This window comes from Urocitellus parryii, chromosome 1 (assembly GCF_045843805.1).
Source record: "Urocitellus parryii isolate mUroPar1 chromosome 1, mUroPar1.hap1, whole genome shotgun sequence".
NCBI classification, from domain to species: domain Eukaryota; kingdom Metazoa; phylum Chordata; class Mammalia; order Rodentia; family Sciuridae; genus Urocitellus; species Urocitellus parryii.
Window position 1 is genome coordinate 91978476 of NC_135531.1, and position 14083 is coordinate 91992558.

At 38.4% G+C, this 14083-nt stretch overlaps 1 protein-coding gene across 2 annotated transcripts in view; it reads right to left on the reverse strand.

Moving 5' to 3' along the window:
* Window positions 1-14083, reverse strand: part of Epb41l4a (erythrocyte membrane protein band 4.1 like 4A) — a 222632-nt gene that overhangs the window by 84394 nt on the left and 124155 nt on the right. For both annotated transcript variants that reach the window (XM_026401242.2, XM_077800666.1), the window contains exons 5-9: window positions 11306-11403; window positions 10047-10167; window positions 7964-8051; window positions 5538-5626; window positions 4570-4633 (exon numbers count right to left, since the gene is read on the reverse strand). In XM_026401242.2, the coding sequence (XP_026257027.2) occupies window positions 4570-4633; window positions 5538-5626; window positions 7964-8051; window positions 10047-10167; window positions 11306-11403 (460 nt within the window). The remainder of the gene's footprint in view (window positions 1-4569; window positions 4634-5537; window positions 5627-7963; window positions 8052-10046; window positions 10168-11305; window positions 11404-14083) is intronic.

Sequence of the window (14083 nt, forward strand, 5' to 3'; positions counted from 1 at the left end):
TGCCCACTTCTCTCCACTCTTTTGGTCAGTCCTCATCTGCCCTTGATTGATGCTATCTCCTAACCTGACCACCTTTGTTTTCACATCTGTGTAGGGTTTCACCCTTTCCAAAATGCACATCTGGTCATGGAGGTTGAAGCCCAGAGTTTTACTGCAACACCCAATTTCCCCAAATCCTCAAGTCCACCAGTAAATGTCAAGTGTCAACACATGTACACAAGAAAGAGAGGCCCTTCCCAAAAACTGTCAGACTGAACTAGCTACTGGGACCATCCCCTTTCCTTAGGCCTTCTATCCCATCATCAAGGTGAGCAGCCAGAAAATCTCTACCAACAGTCACAGCCCCTGAACCCACTAGACCAATGCTCCTCATGCTTCTTACCACTGTTGGTATCAGTTATCTCCAAATAATGCTCAGCACATTATCTGTACTCATTCTCCTGATCTGTTTCCATCTCCACCATACCCAACTCCTGAATCCCTCCCTTTTATGCCCTCTGGAATTCATGGGTTCTCATCAGCAAAATCCCAAACCCCTCTCAGTCTGTTCTCTCACATTTCCTTCACCCTCCTGCACTACGAGAAAGCTGGTGCTCCCCTGAGGACATAGCTGCCACTGCTGCCTTCCCAATTGGTGTGCTTTTTGTCCCCTACTGTTCTTACATCACAGGGCCTAAAGCAGGGAAGGGTCCTACTGCTGCCAGTACTGCTTCAGAGCATGCTCTCTCCTTCCCCTAAATCTCCTATCTTATACCACCTGCAGTCCCTCATGGTGGCTGTGATCCCCTCACATCCTGATGCTCCTGCATCCCTATTTAATCCCTTTGTGCCAAAACTCCCCAGGAGAGTTGTCTATCTCACCATCTCCAAGTCCTCTTCTATTCTTCCCCTTCTTTTTCCTCAATGGATGTGTGCCAATTTATTCGTTCATTCTCCTATTTATGGACTTATGGCTCTTTTCATTGTTTTAACTTTTACTTAAGTACTGCACAGAGCACAACTGTGTTGTGTTTCTCTCCAGCATTTATTTCTAAGAGGGGAATGACTGCGTTGAAGCTCATTCTTCCAATCCACTGAGACAAGTTTTGTCAATGGCCTTCTACATTCTAAATCTAGTAGTCAATTCTCAGTCCTGCTCATCCTTCCTCTGAAACCAAACACCTTTAAATCACCAGGAATCCTCTCTCATATCTCCCCATATCAGGAAGCCCTGGAGGTTAAGTCTGGAATCCAACAGTTTCTCAGTTTTTCAGCTGCTGCCATGCTGCTCTGCTGAGACAGAACCACTGTCATCTCTGGATTTCATTAAAGATAGGTTAGAGGTAGAATCACTAAGGCCAGCAAGGAGGCCTCAGTGGTGATAGCTTTTAAAACTTCCAGAAGTCCAACAACACTTTAAATATGAAAAACAGCAGAAATGGAGTAATAAATAATTTTCACTTGAAAAATGACATATAGCTATAAAATTTTATGAGAATCAAATGAAGAACTCTTGGCTAAAACACAAGAATTGGGTAAAATGGCCCCATCTGAGATAAACACATAAAATCCCATAGCTTTCACATCTAGCAAAAATCAGTTAAGAAAATAGGAGGAAAATATGAAACCTGCAATAGCAAGAAAAGGAGCAAAACACATAAAAATGAAACTTATCTAACACCTAGCAAGTACATATGAATAAATATAAGAAAAGAAGGGAAAGTCTTATTATACAATATTAAGTAAAAAGCATGTATGAAATCATATAGGGAATGACATGAATACATATATATTTATATACATACATTCACACTAGTAGGGCAAAATCTAGGAGCAAATATATCAAAATGTTAATAATCATTACCTCTGGATTTTAGGATAATAAGAAACAGTAATTTTCTTCTTTGTGTCTTTCTCAGATTTGATACCATCATCATGTAAAAAATCTTCATACCAAAAGTTTTATTTTCTGTGAGGTGTTATTTAAACCACAAAGCCTATTTTGAAATATAAATAATGCATAAAAGTGTCTCTGAATTTAGCCTAAAAGCACTGGACACACTGAGTTAAGTCTCTCTGACCATACCAGCAGACCAGAAAACCAGCAGAATAAGCATTTCAACCATTTTTCAAGCTGAATGTGATTTCTGTTCCAGGTGATAGGTTTTAAGGGGCTTTTTAATTCAATCTGTGATTACAGTTAGGCCTCCATAATAATCAACTTAATTCTACCATTATGTAAATCACTGCCTCCCAGAAAGGTACCTGGTGGAGAGAGAAAAAACTCTGCAAGCGAGAATGCTCAGGAAATAGAATGGTTAGGTTAATTAATGTGTTATTTAATAACAATTTTAAAAATTCCTTTGATGCAAGCCCCTGCATTAAGTGACCTGTTTTGTCACCCTACTAAAGATCACTGACACTAGGCTTGACCACCCAGGAGTGCATCGTGCCTCAGGCTTCTCAAACATCCTTTTTCTACCTCAAAGCTGAGCCAGGCATGGTGGTTCATGCTTGTAATCCCAGAAGCTCAGAAGGTTGAGGCAGGAGAATCACAAGTTCAAAGCCAGCTTCAGCAATTTAGCAAGGCCCTAAGCAACTTAGTGAGACCCTGTATCAAAATAAAATATATAAATCCCCACCTCACTGTCCTGGACTGGGGATGTATCTCAGTGGTTAAGCACCCCTGGTACCAAAAAAAAAAAAAGGCCACAAACCATCTCAAAGCTGGAAGGGACAAGGACTGAACAAAGTATCTAGAAAACCAGGTCATATCATAGAGATTGATATTGAAATATAATCAGTGATCCATGTGTGTTGGTGCATGCCTGTAATCTCCAAGACTTAGGAAGCCAAGGCAGGAAAAATGCAAGTTCAAGGCCACCCTCAACACAATGAGACCCTGTCTCAAAAATAAAAAGGAGTAGGGAGGTAGCTCAGTAATAAAGGGCCCCTGGCCTCAAAAGAGAGGGAGAAAGACAGAAGGAAAAATTCACAATGATGTTCATTGTGTTGCTGCTGTTAGTTTTGCATTATGTTGAAGAAATCTAAACAGCTGAAAATTCAGGTTAGCTTTATTGTTGTTATTGTTTTTTAATTCTTTTTCAGTACTGGATTGAACCCCAGGGTACTCTACTACTGAACTATATCTCCAGATCTTTTTATTTTTTGAGACAGGGTCTTGCTTAGTTACCCAGACTGGCCTTGAACTTGTCCTCCTGCCTCAGTCTTCCAAGTCCCTGAGATTACAGGCATATGCCACCAGGTATGGCAAGGTTATCTTTGACTTTACCAAATATTTGTCGTGAGGTTGTAGAAGATATTTTAAAGCACTGTAATAACAACATAAAAGGAGTTCACCAATATTTCACAAAAATACTTAGGTATAAGGGAAAAGAATACTTTGAGTAATAGTAAGGCTTTCTTGAGAGATCTTATCACTTTATTAATCTTCTGCTATAAAAAACACCTTGAAACATTTCTTTCAATATAATTTTATCAATAAATGCCAACTTGCCATATAGTTCAGTGTGAGATAATTATTTTGTTTTGTTTTGTTTTATAAAAGATAACAAAGGTAGTACTAGGTTTTCTGAACTGACAGTACATATTCTTGTATTCACAATAATCAGTTCATTGATCATTTGACAGGTACTTACTGAGTACCAACTACAGGTGAGATGATGTGCCAAATACCAAGTCCCAACTATCACGGCAGCTGAACTGATGCTATACCTTCACATGTGGACATGTGAGCACTGATTTATTTTTAAGATCTTTTTAACATCAAAAAAGTCAATTCAATTCCATTTACACTTAGCTTTTTTCCCACATAAGGTTAGAACCAAAAAAGAAATAAGGATAAATTTTCCTACACTATATTTCCATTCATTTATCCTATAAGGATTCTACTAATAGCACTTCCAGAGTGCTTTATTTTCACAGGTAGATCAAAAGGAAGCTTTCACACCATGCTTTCTTTTGACCAGTTTCCTAAAAGTACCTGCCAAGGCATGCTAAAGCACAGCCAGGTGCTGACCCATGTCCATTACCAAACACATCCAACGGGCAGTGAAGGTCAGCATTTCTGGGCTTTCACCTTACATTCTCCCTTGAAAGTACCCACAATTTTCATCTGGGTTGTCTATCACACTGGGTGAGGAAAGAGCAGAAGTGTAACTCTCAACAGGTTGTTTAATTGATTTTAGACCAAAATTAGGACCCATTTTTGTAGTCCTGTATGCAGGCTACACCTTTTAGATTACATGAATCCTACCTTCACGGGCAGTTCAGAAAAGCAAATTACAGTAATAACGATAATCACCTCTTTTTCTCTCTTCAGTCCTGGAAATGTTTTGCTTTCCCTTGCTAAAACCAAAATGACATTTTTCCATTAGCCTCTCATTCATTTCTACTCATTTCCTTTTCCCTTCCTTGAGAAGTTGTGCATGTCAGTTAATTAACCTGGTTCCACGTGGCTGCAGCCGAAGAAAACATGCCTTTTTATTTCACAATGTATTCTAAGTTATAAAAATGAGCAGATAAGACCCTCCCCCTTCTCATTTATGCTAAGTGCTCACAAAAACTTACATCTTTTCCCAACACTCTGAGTTCAAACTGAGTCTCCTTAAAGTGAACCTTTGTAATCCGAGGCCTGAAAAACAAAGCAGATGGTGGTGTAGTCACTGCTTTTTGAAGAATTAGTCTTTTAGAAATTCAGAGACGTATACAGTGAGAAAAGACTAGTGAATATTGGCTCTTTTATATACTGCTGAGGTGACTGCAGAATCCCCTCTGGGTCGTTTGCTCTGGACATCTTCCATTCTTATTATCCTATACTTTTCCACTAACTACAAAAATAAGCTTGGAATCCACTGGCCCTGACAGTACCACCTCCCCAGACATATGCAGGAGCACAGGCTCCCCAATTCCTCCAACCCTTCCCTAGTTAGAGCTAAAACTTAGAGTGGTGCTGGGCCTCCAGCTCATACCATACATTGGAATGGGTGGGAAGTCCTACTACATACTCTCTCCATGGATAAGAGAGTCCAGACCCACAGTGCTTGAAATTTACAGATTAAATATATATATATATATATATATATATATATATATATATATATATATATATATGCACACACACACACACACACACACACACACACACACTAAGGTACATTGAGAGGAAATTATATCCAATAGCACTCATTTATTTATGAACTATGGAAAACGTACTTGTTTCCTTTTCCCCAACACTTTCACTAACATACAAGTCTAGTAAGTGTATAGTCTGTTTGTTTTTTTTCTTTTGTACCAAGGATGGAACATAGGGGCATTTAACCACTAAGCCACATCTCCAGCCCTATTTTGCATTTTATTTAGAGACAGGGTCTCATTGAGTTGCTTTGCTTAGGGCCTTGCTAAGTTACTGAGGCTGGCTTTGAACTGTTGATCCTCCTGCTTCAGCCTCCCAAGCCGTGGGATTACAGGCATGCACCATCATGCCGGCTCTGCAGTGTATAGCTTTTATACCAACTCTGTCCTGGAGTTATACCTACCAGAAGTACTTCCCCACTTGCTTTTTATTCTTGTAGACAACAACACCAACAGGAGTTAATCCTAAGAAATACTCAGACTTGTTTTCTCCCTGCAAAAACAAACACAAACTTAAAACCATGAGTTTATTCACATAAAAGCTCTTTATAAAACTACAATTGGCCATATAAATATAATTTGTTGGATTTACTTTTTAAAAGACATCTGCCTAAAAATCCAGCTAAGTTATGACAGTGACTAACTTGATGCTCTTTTTTTTTCCCCCAAAGTTCCCTAAGAGAACTTCTCTACCTCCATGTTAATTCACACTTGCAACTTCAATTTACTAAAAGGAATTTGGACTACCTCTCAGGCCACTGATTGACTTATCCAGTGTTGCTTCCACAGTAGTGTTTAACTCAAGCTGCACATTAACTGGAATCCCCCAGGCATCTTAAAATGCTAATGACTGAGTGCTACAGAAACCAGTTAAATCAGAATCTCTAGAGAAGGGGCCAGAGTATCAAAACAACATAGGTGTCCCAAGTGATTCTCTGAATAGCCAAAGTTGAGATCCACTAGCTTCTACCAAGGGTGCTTTCCAATGCCTTGTCTTAATTTTACTCTGATATGGATAATCATGAGGCCCAGGTTACTACACCACAACCTTCATCAGAAAGTCCCAGCAGCCATCAACAGACACACACTTGAACTTTCTGAGGTTTATCGTGTTCCCTCCTGCCCTAACTTTAAGACTACTTAAAATTTAAAAAATACAATCTCTTCTGGTAAAGACTGGATAAAATTTATTTCTGGGCTATGATTATTTTCAAGATCCTGAAATTTTAAAAGTCACAGAGTGGATACCAAGAACATGTACAGAACTGTCAAACAGCCTGCAAAGTTATAGTCACAGGAACACAAGGTAACAATACGTTTTGGGAGAATACCAGCTGTTACCCACTTGCAGCCCTAGAAATTCAATCTTAAATGTATGGAAGATTCTAACATATCAAGTTCATTTCCCATGAATTCCAACTAACAATGAAAAAGTCTGATGGTTAACTAGGATAAAGATGACAGAAACAGAAGCATTTTGCAGAAGACTTTCTCAATAAATTTCTAGTAGATTAAAACAACAAAACTAAAAGCCTAACAAGATTAATATGACTAGATGGGGAAAAATAACCACTCCATGAAATCTTATTCTTTTGGGGGGCAGAGGGGACTGGGGATTTAATCCAGGAGTGCTATACCACTGAGCTACATATCTAGCCCTTTTTATTTTTGTGACAGGGTCTCACTAAATTTCTTAATGCCTCATCAAATCGCTGAGGCTGGCCTTTGCAATCCTTCTGTCTCAACCTCCCGGGTCACTGGGATCACAGGCTGTTAAGAGTATTCTTAAAGGAGGGAACTATGAAGCATTTAATGATCTCATGAGATTGGAATCTAATATATCAAAGAATTACTGTTCTTCCCAAATCTGTAACTTTTACTGCCACACTGACTGTGTACCCAGGAATGCATTTCATTCTCTAAAAATAATATGAGAGAGTTTTTTTGTTTTCAAAAAATGCTGATGAGAAAAAGACATATTATATAATGAATGCATGAGTGGGTTATTTGCATGAGAGAAAGATTTATCAGGGTTCCTTAAAAATTGAGTTTCATGATCCAACTGATGAAAAGTAAGCCTAAATATACTCTTCAGCAATTTCCTATAGAGAATTAAGAACTTTGCTCATTTTCTCAAATAATCAAATGTTATTATTGCTAAGTACAGCTAAGTACACTTGAACAAAAATCAAAGGCAATGGCATTTCAATCTCACTGGCATAGAATAATCAATTGGCAGTATAAGAGAAATGTCTCAGACGTAAGACCTGGATTCAGAACACTCAATACAGATCCAGTGTTAATTGCTGACTATACTTAGCAAGTTTTCATCAGGCACTGAAGAAAACAAATATTTTTATGAAGGCAGTGATACCTACAGCGACAGACCTGCACAGTCAACATAGAACCACCCGTTGGTGCACCCAGACCACTACCTAACCCTTGCTTTACCTGGTTAGAAACCTGAATTGTGTTTTTAAGCCATCAAATCTATTTTGGGAAAAATCTTCCTGTTTTCTAATACAATCAAATATAGACCAATTTTAAGTTGTTTTGATGTTTAGCTAAACCTTTGGAACTGTTATCCAGATTGTGTTTTCAAGTCCAGTTAATTGTTTTCTACACATGGTAATATAATCACAGACTTTTATGCAAAATTCATTAGAGTTTAATCCATGCAAGAGCTGCTTTCTGTTCAAAAAACACAAATGAAAAGGTATCATCTGCTTGCTGAACAACAGGACTACCGTTTTCCTTTGGGAGTCTTGGTGACTTTTTAAGAAAAATGTCATCAGCTTAAAATATTTTGTGTTAATTAAATGTTACTCACATAGACAGGATGGAGGTCAACACCATACATCTCCAGGGATTTGGCTGTCCTCAAGTAATTCAGTTCAGCTTCAGAAGGAGCCTGACCCCTGTACCCAGCAAAAAAAACAAAGAGCCTTACTTTACCCTTAGCTATTGCGCTTACACGGGTTGCAAACCAGTTTCATTGTATTCACTGAAAAAATAACCCTTTGTATTAATGTGAACAAAAGTTTTTGTATTTCAAGAAGGACTTCACCTTGCTAGTGACAAAATTGTATGTTTCGAGGTGATACATATTAAGTTAATTTCATTTACTAAATAAATAGATCCTTGCTCATTATAGTCTATCCCTAATGTCCCAACATATATTAAAAATTCTCAATTTCAAAAACCCCCAAAGAGGTTTTTGAGGACATAAGCACGCAAATTTAAAAGCCTCCACTTCACAAAGAGCAAAATGTCTCCCTGCACCAGCAGCTCTGCATCAGAAGAGAAAGGAGCTAGCACAGGGGTGGAAAGGAGAGGAGAATGGGGTCCCCACCTCTTAGTGGGGTCATAGCAACATCTTCTGAGCACAATGAAGTTTAGAAATACATTAGTTAACATACAGAAATTGTAACAGTACCTATTATTTTCTCAACAGAGAACAGAGAAATGTTCACTGGTGATAAATACAGAAAATAGCACCGATTCCTAATGAGAGCAAGCATCTGCCAGGAATCTCCATGGATAAATTAAGAGTGTGTATGTATATGTGTGTATGAGAGAGAGAGACACTGGAATGGTTAACAAAAGAACCTATGAATTTCTAAAAACTTAGAAATTTAATTTGCTTTGATACATTCCCTCATGTCAGCCAGGCATGCTGAAAAACTCACAATGTAGCATACTTGTGAAATCTGTGAAGAATATTCATCACAAGTTAGACACAAGAAAGCTACCAGGCCTTGATCATGGTTAATTCCCAGTAAAACAGTCACACTATCCACACCATCACATAAAACATGTCTGAGGGCCTTTATTTAAAGCTCCATGATAATGTCTAAACACAATTGTGCTTGGAAACTCCTGGTAGAATTAATATTCTCAAAATGTACCAAACACACTGCCCTTTATGATGTTATAACAAGCACTCTCTTAGCATCCACTTTAGTAAAACCTTAAAATGAAGGACTCTATAACCAGGCTGGAGAGCCTTCTAGCACAGGCTAATACAACATGCAGAGCCAGGTTTCTCTGATTACCATTCAGCAACTGACTTCTGCATCTACTCACGGAAACAGATCCTTTAGGCAAATATTTTTTTGTTGAGCAGATAAATTCTACATTTTTTTTCCTTGACTATAATAGATCTGAAACCAAGTATATTCAAGGGGGAATGTTACATAAGAAGCAAAAAAAGCAAAGTTAATCAGTATAGAGGATTTAACCAAAATAAGTATAATTAAATTATAACTTCAATGCTCCAGGCTATTAATTGAAAATCCTACTAGGGGAGCGCATCTACTGTCAGAAGTGCATGTGGTGTTAACACAACGCCCTCAGAGGCTGCACACATGTCATCGTGATTTCCAGATTCACTGTGATAGCCTGAATAGGACTTTGTTTCTAATTGCAAAGAATTTACATACTTAACCCAGAGCAAATCTAGAATACATTAAGGCATTTGTGGTTATTTTTTATAGTTAAAAATAATATTTACAGTTAAAAATTTTTCATAAGACACTAGTGACCGAAAAAAAGATTGTAAAACACAGTACTTATAGAATGAATTCACTTACATAAGATCATAATACATAAATTTATGCAAAATAAATTTTGTCTGTGGGAAGTTATGCACAGAGACAGGCCTGCAGTATCACTGACCAAATATAGGGTGACTTTGGCTTTTAGAATTGACTTTCTTCATTGTACTTTTAAAATCTCTTGAGCTTCTGATGAGCATTTTAGTGTTGCAATCAGTAAAAGTTATTACAAGAGAAATCAAGCTAGAATGTTCAAGGCACAGGTGAAAACTTTATGGTTCTAAAAACTTTTCTTATGATTGTCATTAACCTGCAGTGACCACTGATGGCTGATGAAACATACGACATGATTCTTACATTAGAGTTTTATGAATCCTTTCTATGGCTTCTTCAAGTTCTTCCTTCTGATCAGGAACAAACCGGTACTCTGACACATATCCTGCAGTATGCTTGTATGGGTCATAATCTCCAAGTTCAGCTGGGGGCGGGGGAAGAAATTATAATTTTATGCTATTTTAGAAAAACATTTCTAAAAATATTCCTATCATGTGTGAACATTTTTCTTAAACATAAAAATACCTGTATAACTACTAAACATTTTACTAAAATATGATGAGCATATATGGATGACATAAAATCTTGACTTGAAAATATAAATTTTGTATTTCTGCTTTTCCTGAGATTTTCCTTTCAATTATTCTTATCAGTTTATATGAAATAAAATGTTATAAACAGACTTTAGGGTACATATGGTAGAAAAGCTGGAGGTTACCCCCGTATATCCTCTCAATGACACAGAGAGAGAGAGAACATGTGATTCAAATATCTATGCCTCAAATAATGGTGACGGAAACATAATACAATGCTGTACATACTCCGTCTGTTTAACAAAGAAACAAAGTGAAACCAGGAAGCTCACTATATTGCTCTTACAAAAATTCTCCTCCCTATGTTAACTTACCTCCCAAGCCCCAACCCAGTTCATCTATTCCACAGCTTTCCTGGGATATTATTTCTACATAATTTCCAGTCTACAAGTTTCACAGGGCCAAGAATCATGCAGTCTTGTTTCCCTAGCTTGATTCTTAAAAGGTGTTCAATAGTCATTAGTAGAAATAGTCTCAGCCTTAGTCTCTAAAAAGACAGAAGAACCCAGAGCCATCCCATATGGCTGCCACACTGATGTCAAGAGCCGTGTGCCACACTGAACTTGGTGCTGGCACCTGACCATGTGAAGTCTGTACAACAACTGCCCAGAAGCAACGTTATCTTTGAGATACAACAGTTTGTCAGGGAGGGGGCAGGGTGTAGAGGCACTGAAATCAAGTGGGATGTAGAGTAGAGCAGATCTTTAGGCCCTCCACTAAAACAAGAATGAATGCTATTTCTGCAACTAAAACTCCATGCAACCTACTACAAGGGAAATGTAATTGACTCCAGTTTTACCTCTTCTGAAGGACACTGGTCAAAACCTGAATTCTGACTAAATTTGGTTTGTTTTTTTTTCCAACTGTCATTTGATAAGAAGAGTTTTAGGATATCAACTTGCATACAAAGAAAACTTCAAATATTTCCCCCAGACATTTCTGAAGCAAATACGCTGAAGTGGAACATACACTGGATGGCGTAGGCTCCCAGCTGAGCAGCAATGTTGACGGGGCAGGGCAGCCGGCCCTGAAGCACATCTTGTTTCACCTGCAAGAAAAACTGATATCTAAAAGAGAAATGGAAAAAAGAGATTACAATCTCTTACACGACTCGAATCTGAAGTCTCAGGCCCTGAACATCAAAATCAAAACTAATCATGTTAGTGAAAATTAAGTCACCCTCCATTCTTCTGTTAGAGCGCTATGAAATAATTGAGGATCAGACCAGCAGAACACACCTTACAGAAGCAACTTGGTGGTGTTGGGGCTAAGCAGCTCAGGCTCTTAAGGTAACTGCCTGGCTTGCATCCCAGCTCCACTGCTCAGTGCTCTGGGATCTGGGGCTGCTGCTTACCCTAACAGTCTCTTTACCTGCAAGACTGGAGAGTGACAGTACCCACCCTATAGGTGGATGTGAAGGTTGAATAGAAGGTACTTCGCCTTTTTCATTACTGCCCCTGCCACCACTACCACCACAGAAGGCTCTTACCAGGAGGAATAACTCACAAGGATCCCACCTCCACTACAGTGTTATTTACAAGGCCCAAAATTATGTGTCCAAGACAAAAAGATCATGAGGTTTAATTCCATCAATTCTCCCACTTTCTAAGACCCTGTCCATTATCTGTGGCTTTGCTCATTTCACGTTGCCAAAAGAAAACCTATTTAAATTACAGTGCTAAAAACTACTCTAAACATTGTAAACACTACATCTCATTCTAAGGATTTTTTTAATGTATATATTTTTAGTTGCAGTTGGACACAATACCTTTAATTTTATTTATTTATTTTTATGTGGTGCTGAGGATCAAACCTAGCGCCTCATGCATGCTAGGCAAGCACTCTGCCACTGAGCTACAGCCCCAGCCCTCATTCTAAGGATTTTTACATACAATAACATTAGGTAACACTTTAAAAATGAGGCCAATCCTATTATCTCCATCCTACAATTGAGGAAATTGATAGGGATGAAAATAACTTGTCTAAGATCTCACCAAGAACCTAAGCAGTCTGACAGTGGAACTCTCTCATTTTTGTCATTTCTTATTCAGTCTTTCTGCCACTGGGCAGAGATTTATGAGCCAAACTAACAAAGCAACACCAGGCTTGACACTGTCACTTACACATGTGTGCACACACACACTCACACACCCCAGACTATCCTTTTGTGGCCTTGTTTAACTTGCAAGGTGACTTTTGACGTCATTGGGAGAGGCAGAGAAAGTGAAAGAAATGAAGTAGAAAAATCAGCTGAGATTAACAGCATCTTCAACGGCTCACAACAAAGCCCTTAGAGGGGGAATCCAATTGTAAGACACTGCACTGAGGACTACCAAAAAGCAGGTGGCAACTTTGATGGCAAGCACAGGCTTGAGCGAAAACCTGCTCAAGCCCCATGCTTCCCCACTGCCTATTTCAGTAAGTGGCACCACCATTCTCAGATGCCTGCAAGGAGCAATCTGGGAACACTTTGTAATAACCCCAAGCTCCCACACTGAATCACTAAATATGCTGGTTTGGAAAGTGATAACTTCTCTCCACCCCTTAGTTCAGGTCACTATGCCTTGGATTTCTAAAACCTCTTAACTGGTTTGCCATCATCCATACTTACCTTCCTTCCAACCTTCCCTAGGGGTAAACAGCAGTATGTAACTTCTTTGACTTAAAAAGCCTTTAAAGACTTCTCTCTGCTTTCAGGATAAAGTTCAAGCTCCTAAGATAGTTTATAAGATCTCTGCTTTACTTTTTTTTTTTTTTTTTTTTTTTTTTGGCACCAGGGATTGAACTCTGGGGCACTTGACCACTGAGTCACATCCCCAGCCTTATTTTGTATTTTTTTTTTTTTTTTTAGAGACAGGGTCTCACCGAGTTGCTTAACATCCCACTGTTGCTGAGACTGGCTTTGAACTCATGATTCTTCTGCCTCAGTCTCCCAAGCCACTGGGATTACAGGGATGTGCCACTAAGCCCAGCTCAATAGTTTACTTCTCAAGCCAAATCTCTTGCCACAGACCACTACTACTTCCTGATTTACATTCATTTTTTGAACCCCACTAAACTACTTTCCCTTCCCTGGAATACCAAATCCACTTTGTAATGACCACTTGTACTCCTCTTACAGAGGAGAAATATCGAGTAGAATAATAGAAGAATTTAAATGAAACAGTTTATAAACTAGAGACATTTGCTGGAATTACTTCTGCTTGCTGGAAACTTGCATTTATTAGATCCTCCTTCTTTATTAGTACCTTTGAATTTCTTTTCCTGGAGCATTTAAAAAAAAGTCAAAGATGCATATTCATGAAGATTTTTTATAACATCTGACTAAATAGTCAAGTACCTTGCCAAATACAGAAAGAGGCTTAATACCGCAAGAACTTGCTTTGAAGACATAAAGGAAGAGAAATAGGGAGATGAGAAAACAAAGCAAAGCTGAAACATAAACAAGCACACACAAAGAAAAAGAAACCATATCATATTGATGAGGCATTCCAGCTATCTAGGGATCCACACATAATAACTGTTCAATAAACAGCTATGATAGATGGGAATACTGATGAACAGATAGATGGACAGACGTATGGATGGATGGATGGATGGATGGAAGGAAGTGAGGGAAAACCATGAATGCTATTTGCTGTTTCTGAGAAATTTAAGAAGAAAAAAGGACATCTGTTCTAATTTCCCTGGGCAGCCTGCCTTTTAAAGATACCAGATATCTTTAAGTTACTGAGTTTTAAAAACCCA